Here is a 27,926-nt window from a genome sequence, read left to right as displayed (position 1 = left end):
TGACTCGTCATAGTAGGAAAAGCACAGCTGAGATTGATAACCTTAACGATGGCTCAGTTCCATCAAGTGTCCCAGTAAGATATTTCAGTGAGTCAGCATGCACAATACCAGGACCTCTCCTAAGTGGAATGCAGCCATCATTAATGGTTTAATACCAGGACCTCTCCTAAGTGGAATGCAGCCATCATTAATGGGTTTGAATACACCCGCGCTTTTCCTACTATGTCAACATGTCTGCCGTGGAAAAGGTCTATTGGCAGTTCTTCTTTGCAATGTTTCAATGGACGTACAGACAACTATTAGAGTGCGATTCATTGTGAAATGACAGATCAGTCAATCAAGAAAATACCCGCTAGTCGCAGGCTAATGTGTATCTTTGTCTCCCTTTTAATACTGTGTGTTTAATTTGTATGTTTATACTTGCGTGCATGCATTTCACAGTTTTCACTGTTATTATATTTTGACATGACTTAAAGCTAGCACAGGTATGTGAGCAGCTGTCAGAAAGCGCAGCTCTGTAGCTGACTTGTTTTCTTGCCTCACCTAGAGGTTGTGTTGTTGAAGCGGGTGAATGATTTGTTTCAGTATGTGTGTGTGTTTCTCTGTGTGTGTGTGTGTGTGTGTGTTGTGTGTGTGTACGCCACAGGTCAGCATCTTTACGCAGCCACGATCGACAGGAAACACTTGTTATCATGCCTAGAGGACTTACAATGCAGAGAGTCAGAGGGTTTTGCTTTATAGTTGAGAGAAAGGACGATTGGAGCCAGATGAGAAACCAAGCAGATTCTTTATTTGTATACCGTAGCTGGCTGTACATTTGAAAGGCCAGCGGGACAGTGAAATCCATAGTATACTGGGGCTCACAACAAAACAAACACTTTGGTTCGCTCTACAGACTGAATGTAGGTTTTTACATAACTCCATACAACCTACAGCAGCCTGGTGTTATCACTGATTTAAGGGCAACCCATTGGATTTAATTTGGAATAATAACACCTGTGTCATAGTACGAGATTAATGTTACACTTACAGGATTTGATCAATGTCTTGTTGTGCAGAATCTGCAACTAAGTAATGCTGTTTAAACTTATTTTTCTTCATCTTTCGCTCCATAAGCTCAGTTTTTCTTTCCCATTATGAAAGCTGTGCCGGACAATAAATCAGTCTATACCAGAAAAGGGATTACTCCCCGATACGGCGTTCTACCAAGAGCGAGCTACGCCCCCACCTACTATGAGATTGGATGCTGGTGCATCATCAGCCGAGCCACAGACACACGCACATAAGAATCTCTAAAAGCCTGTTTGTGATGTCGCAAAGATGAAAGCGTGGGCGGTGAACCTCGACCACCCCTGAGCGCGCTCTCTTTCTGCGAGCGGAGCTGGAGGTCTACCTGCACACGAGGCAGCGTCTCTCCCCGGCCCCCGCAGTCCATTGAGATGTCATAACTAATGCTCACCTTCGCCTCAGTCGCCTCAGCAAAGCAAACTCCACAGCCGCCTGGCAGGCTCTCAGTCCCTGTCTCGGTCGGTTCCGAAACCTCCTGCAGCCTTTTGCTGTGACTCTGTTTGCCATGCAGATGATATTAAAAGTTATTGATTGCATTGTGTTAAGGAAAAAAAGCCCGCTGGGAGTTTAGCAGAACAACTCCCAATAGGGAGCTAATGCCTCTCTGAGGGACCTCATCCGCATACTGTCATAATCGGAGATTTGTGGCAACCATGCTGCAGAAAGAGAGGGAAAAAGGTGGGGTGGAGAAGGGGAAGACTAGATTGTATGTGCCAATTTGTCTCGTATAGAACAGAGAGATTCCAACTAGGCAGACAGACAAAACGAAGAGAGGGGAGAGATTGTGATGTGATTATTTTTGGGGCATTTTAGGCCTTTATTTGTATAGGAAAGCTGAAGACATTTAGTGGGAGAGAGAGGGGGAACGACATGCAGCAATGGGCCGCAGGTCGGAGTCGAACCCGCGGTCACTGCGTGGAGGAGTACACCTCTATATATGGGCGGGCGCTCTACAAGGTGAGCTACCCATGCGCCCTGATGTGAGCTATTGTAAGAGATACAAACATAATAGGTTTGTTAAAGTCTGCCTGATTAAACTCAATGCACCTGGAGACGATGCAGCTCTCATGCAACCGCTTAACCTCGTCCGTGTATTCAGTCGATTGTTCCCGTTTGCATCTCATATTGATTTTTGAAAGCCAGAACCAGAGTTTGAGAGGTATTGACAAAAAAAAAAAAAAAAAAAAGAACGCTGTAAGTGCTCTGACTGTTCATTCGTGAAAACTCCCGACGAACATTGACAAGAGATTTTGTACTCATGGATTAACATGGACTGGATTTCCACACACTGGCATTGGTGTCCCTGATGAAAAATGCTGGGAAAAAAAGTATAGATCAGTCTTGTGGCCCAAGTGTGCCACTGCGTCAGTTGTTTTTCATAATATCTCAGTCATCGCTGGTGGGGATTTTGATCAAACTTGGGGCAAAGATGCAGCCTAATTAATTGCATCACCCACAATGCATCGGAAAAAGCTAGTTACATTTAATAAAAAGATTAAGGTGTTAATATGACATACTTTATTTGTTCCGAATATGGTTATGGGACTCTTATGATTTTGGGGAACAGCATCTGTATTGTTGCCTTGTTTAGTTGATTTGTCAATCTATATGCAGATATTTCAGACTTTGTTTCATGGATACGGAAACATCACAGTCACGGGACACAATTATTACTTCTGCCCTCCTGTCAGAATAATGAACATAGATGTTTTCTGTTCGAGGTACAGCAGAGGAGAGCCGAAACATCTTCGCTTTCTAACCTTTAAAGACGCTTAACACTTTGGGCTCTTGTTTCTGCAGCGCTGTCAGAGGTGTGCTCTTTGTGGTAGTGTACACAAACAGAATAACAAGGGGATCAGTGCATGGCTTGTTTCTAATACAGTTGGTATTGGTTGCCCGTGTGCGTGCGTGCGTGCGTGCGTGCGTGCGTGCGTGCGTGCGTGCGTGCGTGCGTGCAGGTCGGGGTGTAAATAACATCAGCACTTGAGGAGGACTGAGTGTTAAATTAAGCCTCAGCCCAAGAATGTGCCACCTCGAAAGATAAGACAATTAAAGCACACTCACACAGCCAGACCCTGATGGCACCCTCATTAAGGGTGTGTGTGTGGGTGTGTGTGTATGTGAGAGTTTGTGTGAGAGAGATTGGAAGTATGTACTTGTAAATTCTCTCATTGAATACTGATGATCAATGACTTGACTCCCCAATGTCTTAAAACAAGTTTTAGAATTGACCAAACCAGAAAGTGCTTTTTACAACCGAATCCACACAAGCAAAAACATAAAGATTTTATTCCCTCTTTGGACAGAAAGATAACAAACATAGCAGACCTAAGAGAGACTTGGGAAAACGTTGCAAAAGCATGATGTGCACATCGGCCTGCCGGGTCACCGAGATGCTCCATTAAACATACAGTTAACAGTATAATACGAGTCAGTGGAGGGTACAGAGGCAATCGGCCTTAAAATGTCCCAGGCGAGTAGGTCTATAGGACGTCTACAGTCCATATTAATTCTCAGAGCTGAGCACTCAACAGAAGATTCATGTTGTAATTATGACTGTAAATCCTTCAAAGGACTTATCTTAGCTGCACAGCTAGTGTTATATGGCGCAGGTTTGATCTTAACGTGGATAGCGGTTGTAATTATGAAGGCGACGATTGACAGGTTTCTATCCTAAAACCATGGTATGTATTAAGGAAGATACAAAGGCAAGGCAACAAATATATTTGGCTTTCATAGGCTAAAACACATGCAACACCCACACCTCCACATTCCTAGAGACTGTCCTCCCCAGAAAAAAAGGCCCACATAAGTCGTTTGTTCAATCAGCAATTACGACTTATATTTACGTTTATAATGGCGGCGCCCTGTAGTCGTCGTAGTAGTTATGGCGGGAGCAAAGCAGAAAGTAAGTAGCCTAGGAATCCTGACGCACTCTAGCGGCAGGAAATGTAATTTGCAGCCAGGGGGGGTCTAGCAAATCTCCGTTGGCTTGCGAGCTGGAAAAACCAAACTCTAGTCAGGCCAATCACATCGTGTATAGAGTCGGTGGGCGGGCTTAACATAATGACGGCAGAGTTGCGACGGTTCCGCGTGTATTCCCTGCTACTTGAAAACCAAGAAGATGGCTGCTGCTGCTGGAGAACAGCGTCTTTGGAATCGGCTTTGGCCGCGACTCTGGAAGACTTGGAGTTCAGCTTTTCTTTGAGAAAAGAACAAAGAACGGCACTGAAGTCCTTCTTAAAAAAGGAAGATGTGTTCGGAGATTTGACCAGATACGCCAAAAGTTGAATCTATCAACTAGCGTTGCTCTGCCTGGTTGTAGCGCTATCCTATTCTGTCCTTCCAGAAAAACGCAAGTTTTTTTGTGATTGTTGTGGGCAAAAATCCTTGATTATGCGGCACGTTTTCTTAAAAAATGCGATGGAATATGCAGGATATTTATGCAATTTTATGCGATGAAATTGCGGGAACTTGCAAAAAATGCAGTTTGATGAAAAAGAGAAGAAAAGTGATTCCCCCAACAATCTGCTTTTTTTAAACTTAATTTCCAAAAATAGTTTACAGATATTCAGTCATTGCAATAAGTAAACAAATGAGATACAAAAATATATACAAATAATATAATATTAAAGTAAAAATAAAAGTAATAGGCCAGAGGGAAATAAAAGATACAAAAGAGACAGACTTTCAAAAATCGTTAATAAAAGACAGCAGGAGCACTTAAACAAAGAAATTTGAGTAGACATCAGATATTAAGATAGCTTTCTTATTGGATACCAACTTAAGAGACTCAGAGTACAACATGTCAAACCTCCAACACCTGCTTTTCAATGATGTTCACATCGCGTAATTACGTCACTTCATAACGTTCCCATGGCAACAGGGGGAAATGGCTGCTCTTTATGAAGTAAACGCAAAATTTTTTCAACTTTCTACTAAGATATATTATGGGACTTTTTTGCAACGAAAATGCGGGGATTATGAAATCATGCATGCACTGCATATTTTGCGCGGAAATCGGCAATTTATGCGGCGAAAGTGCGCCGTATTTGAAAAAATGCTGCCCCCGCATGAATATGCGGACTTTGGCTGATTATGCATTGAATTATGCGATCGCATAATCGCGTTTTTCTGGAGGGACTGCCTATTGCGTGCAGAGGGAATATAAAAGACAGCCGTTTATCCCACCCCTCGGATTGAGCCCTGAGTTCCCAGACCCAACATCTTGATGCGGGTCTGGCTTGTCGGGCTTTGTTCAATCAGCAATTACTTATATTTACGTTTAGCGTGTCCCGTTTTGAAAATAAAAGTAAATGGCGAGTTCTTTTTGAGTTTACAGATCAAACCGAGCTACGTCACGTTCTGCGTCACGCGCCTAACAAGAAGTGAAGTAACATCCTGATTTGAACCCAAACCACAATCTTTTTCTAAACTTAAGTTTTTGCGCCTAAACCAAACTGGGACCGTTACGTTCTGCGGTTATAAGATACAAGGTCGCATTTCCTGCCATCCCTAGGGGTGCAGCTTTCTGAAACATCCTGTGGGTCATATTAGAGGGTAGAAATAAACGACCTACAGTACGTATATCATTCGATATGGAGGACTTGTTGCATTCTTAATGTGTAGAAATGTGACTTATTTTTTTGGGGGGTTTCTTGTGAAATTCTCCGCAGTGAGTTGCCCTCTTGAAATAAAGTCTTCATCATGTACAGCATAGCACAGTGTATAAGATATCTCGCCACAGTCTCAAATTTGAGCCATTGTTCAAATATGGGGAAATAGTGCTTCTCTACTAGTAAAGGGCAAGCTCTGTTTTGACATCAGGATGATAATACATTTAATTTTAAGTCCACTGCAATTATATTATCTGTCACGATAAAATTGCCCCCTGACATTATCTGTAACTGCTGCCCAAGTGTCTGATATCTATTATGAAGCAGGGAAACCCTCAGGGGGACATAAGATACTGTCTCTTCTGTTGCACAGTGCGGCATTAGCTCTCATCTACGTTACACATTCTCGTGTCTGTGTGTGTGTGTGTGTGTGTGTGTGTGTGTGTGTATGTATCACGTGTTAGCTACACACTGCTGACGATGGTGGTGTGGATAAACAACCGCCATATGGGAAATTGTTTGGATTCTTATACATTTTCTCTCAAATTAAAATTATCATTCGTCATTATAAATCCATGTCTTACCTTCTTTGTCTGTTCTTTTTGATAATTCTTCCTTTCATGTTCATTACTTAAACACTGACCTTTCCTTTGTGTGGCCTTAAACATAAATGGATTATTTCAAAGTATGTGTATGCATCATTCAAATTGATGCAGCCTTCTCTTGCGCGCTTGTGAGTATGTTGGCAAGAGTTCGAGGTGGGTCAGTGAGTGTGTGTGTGTGTGTGTGTGTGTGTGTGTGCGCGTGTGTGTGTGTGTGTGTGTTTGCGTGTGTGTGTGTGTGTGTGTGTGTGTGTACTCTCACTGTGGTTTCTGTCGTGATTGCGAGTGAGCCAGACCTTAAAAAATCAATCATCGAGAGTGACGAAGAACGGGAGAAGCAAAAACACATGCACAGATGCACACGTAAACACACACACACACACACACACACACACACACACACACACACACACACACACACACACAAACACAGAGCGAAGTTCTAGAACACCGCAGTGAGCCAATGAAAATAAACGCAGGCATGAGGAAAGTCGAGACACACTGTGCTTTTCTGTTTTCACTTCATTGCAGAATGAGCTCGTACTTTCCACTTATCTCCGTCCTGTAATCACTCTTTTTCTGTTTCTTTTCCCTGTTCTATTTCACTCTCTGCATCATCTTTCTCATCTAATGCTCTCTCTCTCTTACTTTCCCTCTTTTCTGTCATGCTCTCTCTGCATTTATCTTCCCTCTCTGTCCCTCTCTCCCACACAGTATTTTTTTTTTAATTAAAATCTCTCTGTATCAAGGGATTTGTTATGGTGGTGATTTAAATGGAGAGGCTGACATAAACTTAACATTACTGTCAGACCAAAGCAAATTCCATCAGCCTTGGTTAAATTTGCAGTGCTGGCCAGTTTCCAAAAAGATTTTTTATTCCAGAGCCAATATCTGTACCACCACCTATCTATCATCTTGTTTACCCTGATATTCTCCTATGCTATTTATTTTTTATTTTCAGTGTATCAGGTCAGAGGCATGCTTCGTGGAGTGTAGGGGCGATACTGGATTTTTGAGGTCGATACTGATATTAATATGTGAGAGCAGGGGAATCGTAGTGAGGGGAATAGGACTAAGCACTCAGAAAGTATGTTTTTATCTGTAATGTTGACATTTTACATTGTAAATAGGGCTTCAACTAACGATTATTATCATTGTCAATTAATATCTCGATTATTTTCTCGATTAATTGTTTGGTCTTTAAAATGTCAGAAAATAGTGAAAAACGTCGATCAGTGTTTCCCAAAAGCCCAAGATGACGTCCTTTTAAATGTCATGTTTTCTCCACAACGCAAAGTTTTACAATTCACAATTAGAAAACAATCACCTTTAAGAAGCTGGAATCTGAGATGTTTTACTTTTTCTTCATAAAAAATGACTCAAACCAATTATCAAAATAGTTTCAGATTAATTGAAAAGTTGACAACTAATTGATTAATCTTTCCAGCTGTAATTCTAAGCCTTATAAGTAAACTATTACAGTTGACTATTAAACAAACTAATAAATAGTTTGACAGCCTCTCAATGGCCCTCACCCCTTTGAAAGGTGCACATGGTTCAGTCCACTCCAGTCGTAGTGTGTTTCCAGATGAACTACAACATACTTTTGACATTTTTTTTTAACTTATAAGCTAATACTAAAATCAACCTCTAATATCGGCCATGTATCGTTCGGGCTTGAGCGTAGACACACTCACACTGTGATATATGCCCCCAGTGCCAACCACATTGCTGTGAGAAACGAGACACTTCTTCCTCATGAGTGTTAGCCTCCCCCTCACTTTCCCTCGCCTCCTTCTCCACCGTGAACTCACTCTCTCTGGTGGATGGGAGCCTGCGGTCGGGTCTTCATAAATCAAGATGTTACCACCGGCGCTATAAGGCTACTTTTTAATTAAAACTGTGAATCAGTCGGCACTGATTATGAATTGTACTCTGCTGCCACTGAATAAAATATACAGCGCTCACTTCTTCTCCCCCCCCTCCTTCCTCCCTCTCTCTTTCTCTCTCTCTCTCTCTGTCTCTTTCTTGTTGCTCGCTGCTCAATTTTCCACCCGAAATTGAGAATGTCCACAGCAGGCCTTGGCCATGTACAGCGACTGAAGGCCGACATCATTGTGAAATAGTTGGGGGAGCTTAGCGGTTGCATAAATTTAATAACTCAATATGGAGGGTCTGGCGCCACTGGGGTCAACACCATTATATCACACACAACAGCCAGGAGGACAGAAACACACCACTGAAGCTACTAGGCCAGTGGGCCCTGTTTAACACACACCACCACTCTCCTCTAATTATGTTGCAACAAGTGAAATATGTTGTTGTTGTTGTTGTTGTTGTGTGGATGATCCTATCGGAGCGAGAGAAGAGGGTGCTGTCAGTTATGTGATGGTATCAACGCTTTTGTCCACTGGTCACATTGGATGAGCGGTTAATGCATCTGAGATCAACAATGATAACTGCTCCTGTTACGGTATTCATGAAGACAGAGGGTACGTCCCAGGTCCTTAAATAGACATTTTTCACGGCAGACATGTTGACATGTCATAGTAGGAAAAGCACAGGTGTATTCAAAACCATTAATGATGGCTGCATTCCACTTAGGAGAGGTCCTGGTATTAAACCATTACTGATGGCTGCATTCCACTTAGGAGAGGTCCTGGTATTAAACCATTACTGATGGCTGCATTCCACTTAGGAGAGGTCCTGGTATTGTGCATGCTGACTCACTAAAATAGCTTACTGGGACACTTGATGGAATTGAGCCATTGTTAAGGTTCTCAATTTCAGCTGTGCTTTTCCTACTATGACGAGTCAACATGTCTGCTGTGAAAAAGGTCCATTGCATCCATGTTTCCTTCACTTGCTACCCTTCATCGTGTCTTAGTCTGTCTCACTGAGGAAGCATGGGAGAGCCGCGAGGAAGTCATGTGTGGAGAGATGAAACAAGGAAATGTGTTTTTGGAGGCATGAGACGTCCTTTTCTCTGAAGTGTCACGTGAATTCGTCGCGATATTACGAATCGCACTATGGCCACGCCAAGACCCGCCCTTCAATAGCATTTATTGGCCAGGCGTCTATGAGAAGGCAAGGTAACGTAACCCCATTTGTTCAGCTCCTATCCCCTGACCAATCGGCTATCCTAACCTTAACCACTCGAGGTGAAATGCCTAACCCCAACCAATCGAGCTGCTTCGTAGGGCGGGTCTTGGCATGGCCATAGTGCGATTCGTAATTTTGCGAATTTGTCGGCTGTATGGGCGGAGTTGGCAACGGCTTTTAGCTGCACGGCTTCCGGGAAGGGTGCTCTTGTGTTTCCTCGCTCATAGCTACTCAGAGATCCCTCCTCCATCCTAGCTCCTTGGGGCAGGAATAAAAGCTTTGAGACGACCTTCACAAAGGCGGACTAGAACGACTTCAGGTTCAAGCGAGGAGCGAGGAGATATCAAATAACAGACTTGGAATCCACCCAGAGACTTAAAGAAGAGCGGCTCAGGCAGGAGAGGGAGCAGCTCTGCTTTTCACTGTCAAAGGGCAACGCCAGCGCTATACTGTGAAATGAAATAAATAAAACCCAAATCTATGAATATATTTATATGCAAAACAGTGAGTCTTAAAAGCTCCTCTTAGGAGTACCACCAGGTTGAAGCTTAACAGCATGTCTCCTTCAAGGGCCCTATTGCTAATTTATGACCTCTGCATGTCTTGCAAAAACAACTGACACCGTCCTAGAGAGATACAGGGATGAGCCAGGCCTCAAAGGAGCCGAAATTAGCCCAATGGAGCGCGGCAGTGGCACTGGAACGGCTCTGTCGTGCTGCCGCCTCTGCTTCCCTTTACATTATATCAGCAGGCGAGAGCAGGGAGGAAGGACTAACTGGAATTCAATCTTACAGCTTTGCACAAACAAACTCATGAATGATAATGGGTTGCTAATTGAAGGTACTGGAGCGGTTCCCTCCGCTGACTGCGGCGCTCCAAATGGAGTCCTCCGGGTAGTCATGGCGACAGGCGCAGCGAGGCTCTGGAGGTCTCCTGACCTGAGCGGGAGTCAGATCATCTTTTACACATGCTCCCCGTAGTCGGCGCCAGCGTTTGGTTATATATGAGCAGACATGAATATTTATAAGGAAAGTGTTTGCAGTTGGTGCGTCACTGAACTGTTTGAAAAGTTAGTTCAAGTGCAGAGTTGTATTTATATGTTTGCATTTCAGATGCAAAAATTCAGATGATTGTATTTGCTATGCATGTGATTGTGAGTTCATTGAGGTGTTTAATGTGTAAAAATTACATTGTATTTGCTTTATTTCAGACAGTAGATCAATATTAAAAAGATAAAACAGCTACTAGTTACATTAAAAAAGGTTGTGCATACTGCATTTGACTCTCTGTTGTATAACTTCTGTGTTTCAAACAATCTTGGCCTTTACGTCTCATCATCAGTTTATCAATATGTATCCACGATGTATATTGATTCGTACTAAACTATATTTCACCACCGATTAGCATCCTAAAGTCACGTGCGGTGGCAGAAGGCTGGCACAGTGAGAACTACGATGCGTGTCCTTAAAGCAGGCCCTTACTGAGTGTCTGACCTGTCGAGGTGTCCTTGAGCAAGACATTGAGTTTCTACCAGCTGCAAGGTTGTCTTTGTGTATCTGACCACTTGCGCTGACCTTGTTTTGGACGGGAGCAAGAGAAAAAGAACTCCTTTTAACGGATGCTTTAAAAAGCTGCTTTTATCCAGGGGTTGGTGTATTATCAGCTCAAAGAGAACATACAGTCCGGCAAGGCATTTTTATCACTGGTATGACTACAGCAGACATCCTGTCATACTGTTCTCAGATTAGAAAAGCTGTTTTAGCTTTGTGGAGACCAGCAGTGTTAGTCAAGACCACCTAAAGCGAGGCGAGACCAAGGTCCAAGACCTTCAAAAAGTGGTCTTGAGATTGCTCTCGAGACCAAGACCGATCTCGAGTACCCACAACACTGGAGACCAGTTTTACTCTGGTGCCACCCACTATGCTTAGGTGTTCACCTGTGGCAGTGTGTTGCGTCTGCTTCTATTCCTGCTGGATGTCTGCTGGTGAGCTGGCCAGTCTGACTAACTGTCTCTTTGCTCATCTCATTGGCTGCTGGCAAACCTGCCCGTCTGTCCATGTCTGTATGTGCACCTAGTGCTGCTGCTGTTCTTCTCTGAGGCGTGCAGTCATTTTCTTCCGGCTAAGCGTTGGGTGGGATTAAATCCGGGGGACATCCGTTGGAGAGACACTCGTGGATGTCATTATCCCTGTGGGGAGTCTCATCATCATCCTGCAGCGGAGAGGCGCTCGGCACGCCAGCCTTGGGAAGACCGCGAGAGAGACAGCCGTGACAGCCTTACGTCTGCAAGAAAATTGTGATGATCATGCGGAAAAAAAAGGGCTAAAGATATATGTGCAGCCTCTTTTCTGTGTATGCATTATGGGCTCCTAGTAGTGAAAACGGCAGAGTTAGTGAAATACATCCTCCGGCAGCTTCTAATCATAGCAGGTCCCGTGCAAGAATACCTGGAATTAATTGAAATGTGTAAAATTAGCAACAGAATTAATAGCTGAAAATGAAAGTCATCAGTCAACATTCAGCCTCAGGGAAGAGGGAGGAGGTGTCTTTCCTACAGTGTGTTTGCAGAGGTGGTATGATTTAGAGGGGTCTGTAAGAGATTAAGAGTGGCTGATTTTACGTAACGTTTTCTAATTACATGTGATGCTCTAGAAATCACGGAATTTACAGAATTGTGTGTAGGCAGTTATAGCCAAAGAATCAAGCTGTGGCCAATTATTAGTGTAAAAAATGACGCTGTTGTGTAAGAGTTCCTGAGAATGTTTTTTCTGTACACACACATTGTCCTCATTGTCCTCTCCCTTTTGCAGGGTTAGTGATGTGTGTATTGTACTGGCAGACACGGCAGACACAGTACAGTAGCGGATTAGGCCATGTTCTTGCTTAAAGCATATTTCAGGGCTTGGGTTTTGATGTATCCAAGCGTACCCATGAAATGTTGATTTCCACTCACAGAGGCAGATTGTGAGCGCACACTGTATTCCAGTATCTTCTTTTAAGAAACCGATCCAGCACCACATCCACTCGAGATTATTTCCCCTCACAATGGAGCGGTGCCGATACCTTGCTGTACAACCTTGTTGTTTCTCACTAGTACACACACATACACTCAGCCACACAAAGGAAAAAAACAACAACCACACCACATCTACTAATCCAAAAAGGCAGAATCCTGGGGCCAAAAATAACAGCTTGGAATGAGATGGATAGAGGAGGACAGATTATTGTGGCTCTAATCTGTGAAAAGCTGACAATAAAACACATTTAAAGTGATTACAGTGCTGTTATTGGCATCAGGGTCACTCAATGCGCCGTGCTCTTCCTATCCCTAGGTTTACCTTTCAACAGACAATGCAGTATGCCGCATAACTCCACACGTATAAACACTCCCGTAAAGGTCTTTCGCAATGACACATGGACTGAAGCACTAATGCTGAGGCAAGGCAGATGAGGGAGAGAGAGAGAGAAGGCAGGTAAGATAAAAATGAGACGGAAGGGAAGTAGGAGAACAGAAAGACAAAGTAAGGATGGAAGAGGAAAAAGAACAGAGCGGAGCGAGGGATTTCGGAGCTGAAGTCACAAATCACGGAGAAGATTAAGCGTCTCTTCTGCGAGGCGGAGTAGGTGTAAATAGAAACGTGTCCCTGGGAGAGATCCTAGAGACCAAGTGCTTATCTCCCCGAGTGTTGTCAAAACACATTTGTCAATCTGAAGTGTGCAACTGTCTTTGTGTCTATAAGAGACTTGATGTGCAAAAATAAACAGCTGGTTGTAGATGGAAAGGGGTTTGCAACAAACACGCACCCCTGCAAAGACACACAACCCGGAGAAAACGCACAGCAACACCTGAGACTAGACAAAACTGTTTTCACTCTGGTACGACCCCTGGCTTGATGGCAGTGTGTGGACGAGCAAGTTGATCAGGCATTATCCGGCGTGTCTGACTCCCTCAGCTGCAGGACCAGCACATCATCAAACAGCTGCAGGCGGTTTTACCCGTTCAACAGCTGCCACATCTCAGGAAACGTTTGACGGATGAGAAAATGCTTCACGGTGTGACTGTGTCTGCCCAGTAAATTAGCCAAGTGAGTCCGGGGCTCTGGCGATGCCTTACTCTTCTTCCCCTTTCTACTGTGATGTGTCCTATGGGAGCTCCGTTCCTGCCAGGAACAGCTGCTGGGAGCTTGGGCAGCAGGTCTGCGTCGCGGTTATACATTTGGGTGCAATATTTGATTCCAAACGTGTTGTTTGGATAATGGGACAGCCAGTGTTGCCATGCAACCACCAGCATAATTGTACAACTGTCAGTCCAGGGCCCTTCGATAAGGAAATACACTTCATTCTGTCTTGTAATTGAGGAAAACAGCATGATTTGTCTAAGGGCTTACCTTACATTGCATCCAATATCTACAGACCGTTAACACTTGGGCTTTATGCCAAAGAGTGTGGATCAAATCATAGTAAAGGTGCAGTAGGTAAGACTTAAAAAACTACCTTTCTTTCATATTTGCTGAAACTGATCCTATGTTCCAGTAGAACTACATGAAGCTGTTAATTAAAAAAAAAAAAAAACCTGCTCCTCTGGCACCACCTACATCCTGTAGTGTTAAATTCACAAAAATCCACCGCTCCCTGTTCAGATGCACCAATCATGGCCAGGGAGGTGTCTACCTGCGTGTCAATCACTGCTCATGCACACACATTCATTCTCCCTTGTGGGGGGAGGGGCTTAGAAGACCGTTTTGGGCTTTAGCGGAAAGGGGGGAGGGACTGAGAAGTTGTCGATGTTCAAACTTTTTGGCTAAGTCCTGGATCTTTGCAATCCTACAGCACCTTTAAGTCCATTCCTAAGCAATTTCTTGTAAGTTTTTAGGAATTATGAGGCATTTAATAGTGGTTTTATAAATGCACCTACTTGCCTTTTGGTTTCTTGGCATCTTCCTACACGCCACACTTTATGAAAAGTATAGCTTTATTACCTTTAATTAAAAAGATGGTTGCCTACTGCATGCTAACAAGACCCAAACGAAATCTGCATATTTTGTTTTACAGTTTTCAGCCGTGATCCAGAGTGAAAATCTGCAGAATTTAGTATGCTTTTATTTATGTTATTTAGGGTTTGAATTTAATTTGTTTAAAATCTTCGGTACAATTCTGGAGAATACTGTGTCCAGCAGATTCTGTTTGGCTGATCACTTACAGTACAGTAATTACGGATTTATTTTTTATCAATATATTTTTTAATCATATTTATCAATGTCAATATTTTAATAAATACAGGTATGCCCAATAAGAGTTGAAGCTGAGTAGTTGTAGTTTAGCTCAATTCATAATTCAAATCAATATCGAAAGAAAACCATCAAAATCACACGTAACATATATCGCATATCGGAGTTATCACATCTCTGAAGAATGCAGGTTTTCATAGTATTTAGCAGTGCAGCCTCTATACCGTTAACCATTTACCATTAAACTGATTAACATGTAACTATAATCATAAAATGAAAATCCTCATTACGGCTGCAACTAACGATTAGTTTTAATTGGCGATTAATATGTCAGTTATTTTCTCAATTAATCGATTAGTTGTTTGGTCTATAAAATGTCAGAAAATTATGAAAAAGTTCATCAGTGTTTCCCAAAAACCCAAGATGACGTCCACAAATGTCTTGTTTTGTCCGCAACTCAAAGATATTTAGTTTACTGTCACAGAGGAGAGAAGAAACTAGAACATATTCACATTTAAGAAGCTGGAATCAGAGAATTTGTATTTTACTCAAACCGATAAATAGATTACCAAAAGCGTTGGCGATTAGTTTAATAGCTTACAACTAATCCATTAATTGATTAATCTCTAATCCTCATGGCATCATTTTAAGCAGCAAATGCAAATCCCTGCCTACCACTCTTTTTTTCATAACCCTTGTATTATCTATAGAAAAAAACAAACATTCAAATTGATATAACAAACTACATATGTGCTTAAGGATAAAAAAATAATTAATCAATCATTTGTTCCAGCCGATACCTCAAGCGTGTTTCGTTCTTCTGCCAGACTGAATTGGAAAATAAAGTATAGACTTGTGGACAGTATTGATGAGTGTTTTGTGCAGGACTCTTTCACCGGAGCCGCAGCAGCTGGAGGGGAAGGCAGACAAACAGAGTTTCACTTTTCATATCAATGGCATCTTGTCCAGGCCAAAATGGCTTAAAGTGCCCATATTATGAAAAAAAACACTTTTTCTGGTATTTGGGGTGTTCTTTTGTGTCTCTGGTGCTTCCACACACATACAAACTTTGAAAAAAATCCATCCATGCTGTTTTGAGTGAGATCTGGTTTCTGAATGTGTCCTGCCTTCAGTCTCCTAGTGAGCTGTTCAAAATCGGCTCGGACTGTAACGTCACAATCCGAAATGAGCTGGCTAACCACAACCGTTAGCTCGTAGCGTTAGCATTAGCATGCTAACGCTAATGCTAACACTAGCATGGTACCTCGTTCTCAATAGCAAAGCACTGCTACAACGCACACAAGTTCACCATAATCTACAAAAGAACTACTTACATGTGTGCCCTCATTTAGAAGTCTCCCAGCTAATCCTGCCTTGTAACTGACCAAAGTTGGAGAAACAGGCTTTCTTTTACTGTCTCTAGAGTTAGCTAGCTGACATGCTCTACATCTGAGCTACTGAGCATGTGCAAGTGCAATCAAAGATAGTACAGAAGAAGAAGATGAAAAGAGGTCTCACTCTGTAGCTAAAACAGAGACCAGGTGAAAAGAGGATCTGCAGCAGTGAGAGAGAGCTGTGCAGTACAACAAAAATATGGTGTTTTTTGAAAATTAAACCATGTAAACCTATTCTGGTACAACCTTAAAATACAGTTATGAACCTGAAAATGAGTATAATATGGGCGCTTTAACTCCTACGGTGGCCGTATGCCAAGATTAACATGGCTTGTTTGTACGTGATTAATAGTGTAAGGCAATGTTTACAGCGTAGCCTACATATTTTTCTCCGTGAGCAGGGTCAGAGATCAGTTGATGCGACGGAGGCACGAGGGAAAGCTAAAGAAAGAGGGAAAGGTAAAGAAAAACCAAAAGACAGAGCCGGTGGCAGTGGATCGGTGAGGCAAAGAAAAACTAAAGAGACACTCTCCAAAGATGACGAGGAGAGAGTGGAAGCCCTTCAAAGACAAAGGAGAGAAGCAACGGAGGTTTGTGTTTTTAATATTTTTCTCTGAGCAGTATGAACAACGTCAATGAAACCGAAATGAGCTCTTAGTATCTCCATCGTTTATACGCAGCTGTTCCAGCTGTAGCCTAGTCTGTGGTACAACTGCACATTATGTGAGTTGTCTGCCAGGGAAATCACGACGTTATGCACAACCATGCTATAGTTAGCCAAGCAACTATGAAACTTTACACAAATAGGCAGAATTACCTGTCGAGAATAAAGCAGGCAACTCGTTGTCCCTTTTAAAATCCTTGCTCCTCATGAGCTCTCGCTGAGTGTAAAAGCGCGAAAGGCAGAGCTTGAATTTCCAGGTATGTCCCTCCATTTTAAAGATGGAGGCGCAACGAAGGGGGGTAAGCTTCGCTTCAGAACTCGAACCTCCTATGGCGCCATTTTGATGCTACCAAACGATCACCCGACGTTAGCATTCCATTGACTCCCATTCATTTTGACGTCACTTTGACAGCGAATAACTTTACATCTGAAGCGTTTAAAGACTTTTTTTGTCCATTGTTCATTTCTAAAGAAACACGACAATGTATAAAAGGCTCAATTACCTTGTACCTCACGTTACGGCTCCGTAGCAGACGCTTTTATAAAAATAGGCTAACGATTGTTTCATATCCATGAGACTTACTGTCGCATAGTAGAGGAATTACCGTATAGTACAGGAGAAGCTCGCAGGCAGTTTCAACTTACATTAGCTGTTTAAGTTTAATTCCTAATGTTAATTAGCATGTTAGTTAGCAATAATTAGCCTGTGCCTATGTTATCTCCTTACATATACCTACGCTCTCCGTATCTGTAAGATTGGGAATGATTGAGATTTCTCTTGGCACAGCTACCAGAAGACTTCACACTTTCAGACACGTTGCTCACGTCACATCTACGTTGTCTCTCTCAGTTGGAGGCTGCTCAGTAACGCTCAGCCCTCACCGGAAAAGTGACTTCTAATATCCTTCACTGGTCTCCGTCCAGAGACACGGGGTCTGTTGGTCCAGTTTATATATATACTGTCTATGGGCGCAACATGGCTGCCACCATTCGAGCGAATCGCTCGTATGTATTCTGAATGTCAGATTCTACGCTTACAAGAAGACTTTGATTAGTTGGTGGAAGTAATTACACACGAACGAGCACATATTTATGAACGAACAAAGTTTTTTTTGCTAAGAATCAACTCAAAAAATTACACAATGTAGGTTTAACGTAACGTGGAGTGGCTCTGTCCGCGGGTTGTCAGTGACTGCAGAGGGAGTTCAGTTAGCTCACCCAGGACTCTTCCTGTTCATCATGGATGCTGCAGGCCCAGAGCAGAGGCCCAGACAAGCAGGGGAGCCATAGAGCTGCAAGGGACTGGAGGATACAACACCGTACACCAGGTTACACACACTCAACTTATAAATAAAGTAGGATATGTGTGCAGAGGCGTAATCATAGACCTTGTATGCACAGAGGTGAGTGTGTCCCCCCTGCTGCTTTCCTCTCGCCATAATTATTCCGTATATAGCAAACATCCGTATGTCTAATTATCCATAGCTCCCAGACCACGTATTCATTTTCTGAATATCAATTACACTAAATATCTTCTGGACATTTCTGTTTCCGGTTATTTTGCATTCCAACAACAGCCAATTTTCAAACTATATAAAGACAAATAACCTGAGAAAACAATTTTTCGAAGAGAGTCGTGAAGGCAACAAGTGTTTCAATTTAGGCCCCGGGAAGTTTGTTTCCTTCCTCCGACCCACCGCGGTTCCACAGAATGTGTGTGTGTGTGTGTGTGTGTGTGTGTGTGTGTGTGTGAGATCAGCCGCCCCCATGTCTCGCTGCTGTGTGGTCAAAGAGGTTGTCCAGGTAACGTTTTCTTTCATCACCTGTCAGCAGTTGTTCTGGGTCAGGCCAAGGTGTCACCTGCTGGTTTAACCTGGAAACACAAAGAATGGCGCAATGAGGTGCCAGACACCTCGTGACGCAATGAGCCATTTTTCAAACGCTTGGTACTTATTTTGCTGCTGCTGCTGCTTCTGATACGTGGACCTCTCATCATGACATTCTCATTTTAATTAAAAGGAGAAATGAAGCCATTACAGCACGCATGACTTAGAGTTTAAGATAATGTACTTGCACCATAGACTGTTTGAAGTCATCCAGAGAGATATAAAGAGATTGTCTTTTCATGCCATCTTCTGCCGTCCTCCTAAATATCAAACCAGGCGATAAATGTGAAAAATTGCCAGTAGCCTTTTGTCCTCCAGTTTTCATGCAAATAACACCATCGAGAAACCTGACACTTACCACATAATGAGGAGAGGGCGATGAGAGAGCGTGAGCGCAGGAGAGAGATAAGTGGGAGAATTGAGAGGAAGCATTGTTCGTCGAAACAAAATGATAAAACAGAGAGAGAAAGGGATAAATAGCGTTAAAATGAAAGAGAGGGATTCTGGGAGGAAGAGAGCGATGGACGCTTCAACGTCCCCTCTTTCTGAAAATAGACACCATTATGCCAGTAGATTGGTCCTGGAGCCTCGGTGGGCATGTGATTGCAAAGCCTGGCTGGTCTGCTTTGGTGAGGGGGCTGGTGAGTGGCTGCTTCAGAACATCATGTACAGACACAGGTCCAAACACACAAACACACACACACACACACACACACACACACACACACACACACACACACACACACACACACACACACACACACACACACACACTCACTCACTCACTCACTCACTCACTCACTCACTCACCACCTTCCACCTCCACAGCAGCCTGCACAGACAGGCTGCATGAATATTTATCAGAGCAGTTTATAATGAGTTCACACATTAGACCAGCATTTCTGTCATATTCTCACGTATCAAAGGTTTGGCAGCGATCCAGCAACCAGCTGATTTCTGCTCTCATCAGTATGCGGCGCAGTGACCCGCGCTGTGGCCTCGTCACATCCCCCAGGGCAGCAGGGGCTCGCTTCTCAAAAATGCTACCACGGGCTGAAAAATGGTTTTAATATTGTCAGGTGCCGTCCGCCATCGAATCAATTTCAAATCTAAGACATATCCTCGCTAAAGACTAGCGCCAAGGTTTCATTTTTCTGCTGGCTTTCATTCGAACATAAAAAACATAAATGTCACTTCTAAAAATGCATTAGGGAGAGCAAGCCACTGCTAGCGCTGTTCACAACCTTTCAAACCAAATTCATCAACTGTGCGCATGCACGCGCACACACACACACACACACACACACACACACACACACACACACACACACACACACACACACAGAGGCCACAAGCGTACAAACCATTCTCGGCAGTAATGTGTCCTGTCCTGTGTGGATTTATTACTGTGAGAGCAATATGTTGTGATTGGAACGCGGTGCTGTTCCGTCATGTGTATTAAATACACAACTTGAACAATACGGTGCCTGTTTGTTCACCTGTATTAGGTATTTTGACTGACTGTAAAGCAATTTTCCTGATTTGAATGTATAGTGTCTGTTCCTTACAGGACCACATCATGACCTGCCCTCTAATAGTTGGTCTGCATTTGACACACGCAGAGATCCGCTGCGGGCTCCCTGCTAGTTATAATTGTGTGATTTATAGCTGACAAAAAGAAGTAAAAAAAAAACAGAGAGAGAGGGGAACCAATTACAGAGCTGTAATATCTGCGTCATGCCTCATATGCCCTGCTCTGTCAACTTTCCACTACAGCAATATGAGCCATGTTGGCCTTGACGTTCATTAATGACTATTACCCCGTTTATTGTCCATTTGGGCCCACTTAGTACCTGATTTTTGTTGGGTTGGGGTGGTAACTACCTGAATTTTACAGTATGTTCTTACCTAATTGGCTGACGCCTTTTTGCATCTGTACAGTAACCGAACTGTCATAACCGAGGCAGTAGGAGTACAAATAGAAACGCATTTTTCTATTAGTATGTTAGAATGAATGTTTTCTGCATTTCAGTGTTAACATGGCTTCATATCCTTTAAGAGAAAACACAGGGAAATGGTGTGTTTATCATAAAAAAGGCAACAAAATGAAAGGCTGCAACCAACAACTTCTCGATCAATCTACTATCTACTTTCTCAATTAACTGTTTCATTGTTTTGGTGTATCAAATTTCAGCAAATAGCAAAAACATCCTATCACAATTTCCCTTGAAGGTCACATATCGTAAAAAGGGAGGGGGGTCTTTCTAATTATAAAGCAGGTCAAGGTGCTATATAGATATTTTGAAAGTATCAAAATCCACAGAGAAATGCACACAGTCCGTATTCAGAAATTGTGCCTTTAAATGAGCCGTCAGGACTTCGGTACGGTTGTGATGTCACAACTATATTATATATAAGTAGAGGGTGCCGTTACAGTCAATGCCTGGCTGCAGTAAAGGTGCAGAGATGCCAAGGGTGCAGATGAATGCTGAAGGCCCCGGAATCACTGACCAATCAGAGCAGACTGGGCTTTTTCGGTAGGGAGCTAAAGAGACAGGCGCTAAAACGGAGCATTTCAGACAGAGGGTGAATACAGGTATATTCAGACAGACAGTATGAGAAAGATAATGTGTGTTTTGAACATTAAAGCATGTAAGCATTTTCTAGTAGACACCCACAATACAAGTATTAACCTTAAAATTAGCATAATATGGGACCTTTAAAGACTCTGAAAACACATCAGCTTCTTAAAATGAGTGACCGGGTCACATGAACACACACTGATTACATTTGCACATAATATTCCGGTTTTTGCCCTAATTCCTACAAAGACAATATTCCGACTAAGCTGTTTACATGGCTGATGAAAGTGACTACTTTACTAATATTCCCATTTACATGTAGCTGTGCAAAACAGGATTTTTTCAAAATTTACCAGCAGTGACCCAGGTACCAGCTTGTTGGACCGTGTTAACACAGCCTCCCTCTTTCATTCCTTCAACCAGCTTCTTGAAAAGGTCGACATATCCAAAAACCTGTTGATATCCAAGTCTTTGATAATGTTTAAAAGTAGCTGTATTTCTCCTCCTTATCGAGTCTCCAGCCCTGCAAACTGTCGGCTGGTTGGTTTGTGTACAGAAACCATAGCAACGCACAGAGCTGACCATTAGGCCTGCGGTAAAAACCCCGATTGAGACACATATTCCGAATGCGCTGTATACTGTACATGTCCAAACAATGCCTCTAAAACCCGAATAATACTGGAATATCCCACGTCTTAATCGGAAAATGCTATATTCGGAAGAAGGACTTATTCGGAATATGCTGTTTACATGACCTGTATCAATTTGGAATATTGTCATATTCTGAATAATAGTGGGATATTGGTATGCATGTAAACATACAGAATGTTCTACCAGAGTAAGAGCACTTTTGGATTTCTTCACTGGTTTGTTGGTCTTGTGTTGCCAGGTTGTCAATCAAACACCCACACAGTCCTGATGAAGCAGATTAGCTGAGCATTCGAATGTTCTCTTAATAAATAATACCTCTTTTTTTTTAGATTCCTCAAAGTAGCCACCCTTTGCTTTTTTTGATAACTCTGCAAACCCTTGGTGTTCTCTCAATGAGCTTCATGAGGTAGTCACCTGAAATGGTTTTACCTTCACAGGTGTGCTTTGTCAGGGTTAATTAGTGGAATTTTTTTACCTTATTATTAAAAAAAGCAAAGGGTGGCTACTTTGAGGAATCTAAAATATAAGACATGTTTTCAGTTATTTCACACTTTTTTGTTAAGTACATAATTCCATATGTGTTCATTCATAGTGTTGATGCCTTCAGTGAGAATCTACAATGTAAATAGTCATGAAAATAAAAAGGAAACGCATTGAATGAGAAGGTGTGTCCACACTTTTGGCCTGTACTGTACATAAATAGAGCTTGTGAACACAGAGAACATAAAACATATAAAGTCCAAAATCCAAAGATACTCAGTTCACTATCATAGAAGAGTAAGAAAAGCAGAAAATATTTAGATTTGAAATGGTAGAACCAGTTACTTTCTCCTTAGTATATTGATAACACATACATGTCTTGTATGTTGTCAAATAAATGCAAATTACAGGAGTTTGTGACCCGGTCAGTGTAACGCTTATCAGTTCAATTTTCTAAAAACAAACGGACATTTGGAGAAACAGAAAAATGGGTTCAAATCCAATTTTTCATTTTTTTTCCACCTTGAAATATTAAATAATTGGATCTTTAACCTGTTTTTCCAATTCTCTGTTTTTTATTCAGAGGATCAGAAATTGAGAAAATTACAAAATTGCGTCTGAGCTCCAATTATTCAATACTGCCATGATATTCTCTTCCTCTACTTTGTGGAATAGGGTATGCAGGTCATTAACTGTGACCAAAAAATATGGACCAAAAAAAACAAAAACTGATAGACTTTGGGGTCAGAGGTGCAACTGATGGTTTCGAGTGGGGGGGGGCGGGGCGTAGCTAGGTGGAACGAGGGAGAGAATAGCATCACAGTATTATGAATAATTGGAGCTCAGACGCAATTTTGTAATTTTCTAAATTTCTGATCCTCTGAATAAAAACAGAAAATTGGAAAAACTCTTTAAAGATCCAATTTTTTAATTTGTCAAGGCGGAAAAAAATGAAGAATTGGATACATTGGAACACATTTTTCTGTTTTTCCTAATCTCCGTTTGTGCTTAGAAAATTGAACTGATAAGCGTTACACGGACCCTATGAGATCACCAAACTCCTTTTAAATAAACTGTGAATGTAAATGAAACAGGTTCACATTTTCTTCTTTTTTCCTCTAGTTTTTAATTCAGTGTATACACACACTAGTAAACAAATGCACACACTTATTTATTGTTAAATATGTTTTTGCACGTGCATTCAGAAAACTTTTCCCCATAAAAAAAAAAAATAAAGCAGGAAAGTGTGTACGTGGGGGTTTGGATCTTGGTGGGGTCTTTGGCTGGTCGGGGCTATCTGCGGTCCGTCCATGTGTAACTGATATTGCTGCTTTGTGCGCTGGCGTGTCCAATAGAGCAAACGGTGGGTGAGACGCGTGGGCCGGCTGATCGGGAAATGGGGTCATTTAGTGTCATAGCCTCGCTCGCCTAATCTACAGTTTTATACATGCCTTTTGTGTTTCTTTATGAGACATGCTCTGACTCACTCTGGGACTTTTTAATGGCCTCATCTCTCCGAGTGATCGTTGGAGTTACACAGTGCGTTGGCTAATATATTCTGTACTACTCTGCGGGTGTGTGCGCGGCAGCAGGCGACTGTGTGTGACAGGGAGAGATGGGGAGAGGGAGATGGCCAGTTTGGTGTGAGTGCGTATGCATGAAACAGAGAGAGTGTGTGTGTGTGTGTGTGTGTGTGTGTGTGTGTGGTGTGTGTGCGTGTGTGTCCACGTGTAAAATGTGTCAGAGGTCTTTATGCTAATCTGTGTGTGAGAGGACTCTGTGTGTAAAACACACCCTCTTTAAAGATGCACAGTAGTGCGACTACATCACTTAATTTACATGATCAATGCTCAATTGCTAAATGTGTGTGTACTGTATGTCGGTGTGTGTGTGTGTGTGTATCTCTGTGTCCATCAACTGTGTCTGTATGTGTGCGCATGTAGGCCTATTTTAATTGTTGCCATGGAAACAGAGTGCTGCCAGAGAAGTCCAGATTCAAAGAGGTCATCTCTCTCTGTCTCACTCTGTGACTCTCTCTCTCCTACTCTTCTCTTCCATCCCGCTTTCTCATCTTTCTGGCGTCTCACCAAGGTCTTCCTTGGTTTACACTCTCTGTCTCTCTCTGGTTTACTCCCACTTCACCCCCCCATCCTCCCTTCTCTGTCTCCTCATGCCTCTTATCACCCTCCCTCCCTCATTCCTTCCCTCCCACCTCTCCATCCTTCCTGGAGAGTGGTGTGCAATTGACTATTAACACAGGGACCTGTAATTAGAGCTGACGAACCTCCAGCAATTAGTTTCCCCTAAAGAAGTTGTTCTGTCATCTCTGCATACATCCCTTTATCCCTCTCTCAATCTCCTTCTCGCTTTTTCTTCCCCACTGTCAGTTCCTGTCTTATTAGCTGTCAGCTTCGCCGAGCGGTTATTGTTTTAGTATTTTTGTTCTTCTTTGTACATTCCTGATGCCTTGTTAAAGGCAGTCATGTATGAGATATACACACAATACACCACTCAGAACAACTTTATGAGCAACTACACCCCCAACGCCCTGGGTGTCTCTGCCCACATACATCTATGTATCTATTCCCACCAACTGTACACCTACACAGACTATACATTGTGCTGATAAACTCAAGAGGACGTATGCCCTCCCACACACTCGGAGGTAAACATGCAGAGAACACACACATCTCTCAGATAAGCGTCTTTTTCCTGTCCGTCCTTTGTCTCCAGCTGTGTTGTTGCCGTCCCACCTTGCTGCCGTCATCTCTTTCCTCCTCCTCGTCTTCTCTGGATCTTGCCCATTTTCCCCTCTCCCTCATTCACCGGCCCACATGGCCCTTCCTCTCCTCTGCATCCCCATTAATGAAAAGCTCTATAAATAAGCACAGCGAGCAGGGGGTCAGAGAGAGAGAGAGATATGGACAAGTAGAACATGGGAGGGAGGTGGAAGGATGGAGGGATGGACAGCTAACGGCTGTGTGTGCTAAACTAGGCCAATAGGGGTGAGGGAGGAGGGCGGGTATCATATCAAAGTCTTGCGAGTTGCTCCGAGCGCCTCTGCCGTCAATCACTTAATCAATTTCGGCGTCAGTCAGTTTGTCTGCATCTCGGGGTTTGTGTGTCACTCATCCTGCCCCAGACAGTTTGTCAGTCAGTCGGAGTTGCCGTCTTTTCCTCCGTCTGCCCTTTCTCTCGTTTGCATTCCTGATACGACATGCTTCCTTCTTCCTTCCTTCTTCCTTCCTTCCTTCCTTCGCTCCTCTCCTCTCCTGTCCTCCCCTGTCAAGAAGCCATGTATCTCATCTGGAGGGAGAGTTTATATCCTCCATAATATATACCATAATGCTGCTTCAGAGCAATGCACATGAATTATTGATCCGTGTGAGATTATACGTAAACTATACGCCACAGCACCATGTATCTGTGTGTGTGTGTGTGTGTTTATGAACTATTTATGCATGTCAAGTGTGACCTCTTCTCTCATCCCTCTGTCTTTAAAGCCTCGTTTTCCACAAGGTTTCCCCCTCCTTCATTCTCTGCCCCATTTCTGTGACTGGCATTGATTTGCACTGATTCATACAATGCATGTAGCCTCTCGGCAATTCACTTTATTCAATCAATGTTGCATGGTGCTATGTTAACCTCTTTCTCCTTCTCTCCATCTCCCGCCTCCCTCTCTTTCCCCCCCCTTTATTTTCTCTCTTGTTATGTTGCTTCATCAAATCTCTGCCCACCCTTCCTTTCTCTCTCTATCTCTCTCCATCTCTTTCTGCTCCTCCATCTCTCCAGGTATTACCCTCCCACTCCTCCACCATGCCTGTCTGCGGCTGCCGCAGCCCCTCCTCGCCTCGGGGCCAAGCTGGGGCCTCCTGCTCCGCCCCCTCGGTCGCCCAGGAGCAGGAGAGGCCAGTCCGACCCCCACCTCCACCCCCGCCTCCGTCGCTCCGGCGCCACACCAGCGCCTCCCGCCTCCTCTCGCTTCTTCTCCTGCTGCTCTGCCTTCTCCACCTGCCCCCGGCCTGCCACTCGCGGCGAGAGAAAGGCGGGGGAGGTGGTGGTGCGGGGGGAGGCGGTGGTGGCGGCGGCGGCGCCCACTACATCCCCATCCCCCAACCCCCTCCCCACCACATGGCCCTGCCCAACATCCTGCGCGGCCTCAGCATCGCCGTCGTCCTGGTGGGCAACTCCAGCGAGGTGGCGCTGGCCGGGGCGCGGGAGAAGGATGACTTCCTGCACATGGCGCCCAACGTGGAGGTGCTGACCATGAACGAGACGGACCCTAAAAGCATCATCAAGAGCATCTGTGACCTCATGACGGAGCACTGGCTGCAGGGCGTGGTGTTTGGGGACGACACCGACCAGGAGGCCATCGCCCAAATCCTCGACTTCATCTCCGCCCAGACCCACATCCCCATCCTCGGAGTCCGCGGGGGCTCCTCCATGATCATGGCCGCCAAGGTAGGACACTCAAAAAGTCTTCCTTCAGTAAAACTGCACTCATTTTTAAACCGTACAGTTTATGTAAAACTAAAAAAGTGATCCCTATTTACAGTAATTGTGCGTGGGTGGTTTGAAGTGGGTTGAATATAAAGAGCTCGCCTTGGAAACAGTGAATGGAAAGTGACCTTAAAGGAACACGCCGACTTATTGAGACTTTGTCTTATTCACCGTATCCCCCAGAGTTAGAGAAGTCCATACATACCCTTCTCATCTCCGTGCGTGTCATCACTCTGTCTGGCGCACCCACCGCTAGCCTAGCTTAGCACAGATCCTGGAGGTAACCGGCTCCATGTAGCCTACTGCTCCCAATAAGTGACAAAATAACGCCAACATGTTCCTATTTACATGTTGGGATTTGTAAAGTCGCAGCGTGTACAAATAACAAGGTCACATGACACACAGCCATCTTCTAACCGTATACGCACTGGGAACTATATTCTCAGAAGGCGAAGCACTGCTACTTGGGCGGAGGGATTAGTGCAACACCTGAAAAGCACCGTTGTTGCTCTCTGCTCCTCACCACGGGGCTTCTCAGGTGCTGCGAGCAAATCACTCCGCCCAAGTAGCAGAAGTAGCAGTGCTTCGCCTTATTATGGCAAAGGACACCTAATAAAACTCCATTTGAATTGTGTAGTAGGGTTGGGTACCGAAACGCGGTGCCAATGGGGTACCGGTTCCGACGTAAGCGGTCGTAACAAGACCGAATAAGAATGAAACTTTTGGTCAGTGCCTGACTTTTTTTTTTCAGAAGCATCGCTGCACGGGTCGGGACGCTACGTTACCGTTAGCTAGTAGCTGGATTAAACACAATGGTTAAAATGCTGACAGCTTACGTTAAGCGGTGTAAAGTGTGACTGTATTTCCCTGTAGAGCGGTGTTTCTCGAATGGGGGTACGTGTACCTCTAGGGGTACTTTGGAGGACTGCAGGGGGTACGTGAGATATTTAACAAAATGTTTAATAGTTACAAGGCTGTTCTTCTTTATGTAGACCTACTTTACTGTAGACAAAAATGTGACATTTGTGTTGCCTTCTTTTGACCTATTCTGGCCTTCCCTCCTTACTGTCCTTCTACTTTTTAGTCGAAGGACAGTTTCTCTAGTAGAAGTTTCTCACTGTTTTTGAAGTTTTTGATACTATTTTGACCTATT

The 27,926-nt window shown here is 43.5% G+C and overlaps 1 protein-coding gene across 3 annotated transcripts in view; it reads left to right on the top strand.

Moving 5' to 3' along the window:
- Positions 1-27,926, top strand: part of LOC120574081 (glutamate receptor ionotropic, NMDA 2B) — a 176,798-nt gene that overhangs the window by 18,370 nt on the left and 130,502 nt on the right. For all 3 annotated transcript variants that reach the window (XM_039824147.1, XM_039824145.1, XM_039824146.1), the window contains one exon: positions 26,066-26,734. In XM_039824147.1, the coding sequence (XP_039680081.1) occupies positions 26,066-26,734 (669 nt within the window). The remainder of the gene's footprint in view (positions 1-26,065; positions 26,735-27,926) is intronic.

Source organism: Perca fluviatilis, chromosome 15 (genome assembly GCF_010015445.1).
Source record: "Perca fluviatilis chromosome 15, GENO_Pfluv_1.0, whole genome shotgun sequence".
Taxonomy (NCBI): domain Eukaryota; kingdom Metazoa; phylum Chordata; class Actinopteri; order Perciformes; family Percidae; genus Perca; species Perca fluviatilis.
The sequence above is the reverse complement of the archived record's forward strand: the minus strand, read 5'-3'. Positions and strand labels throughout refer to the sequence as shown.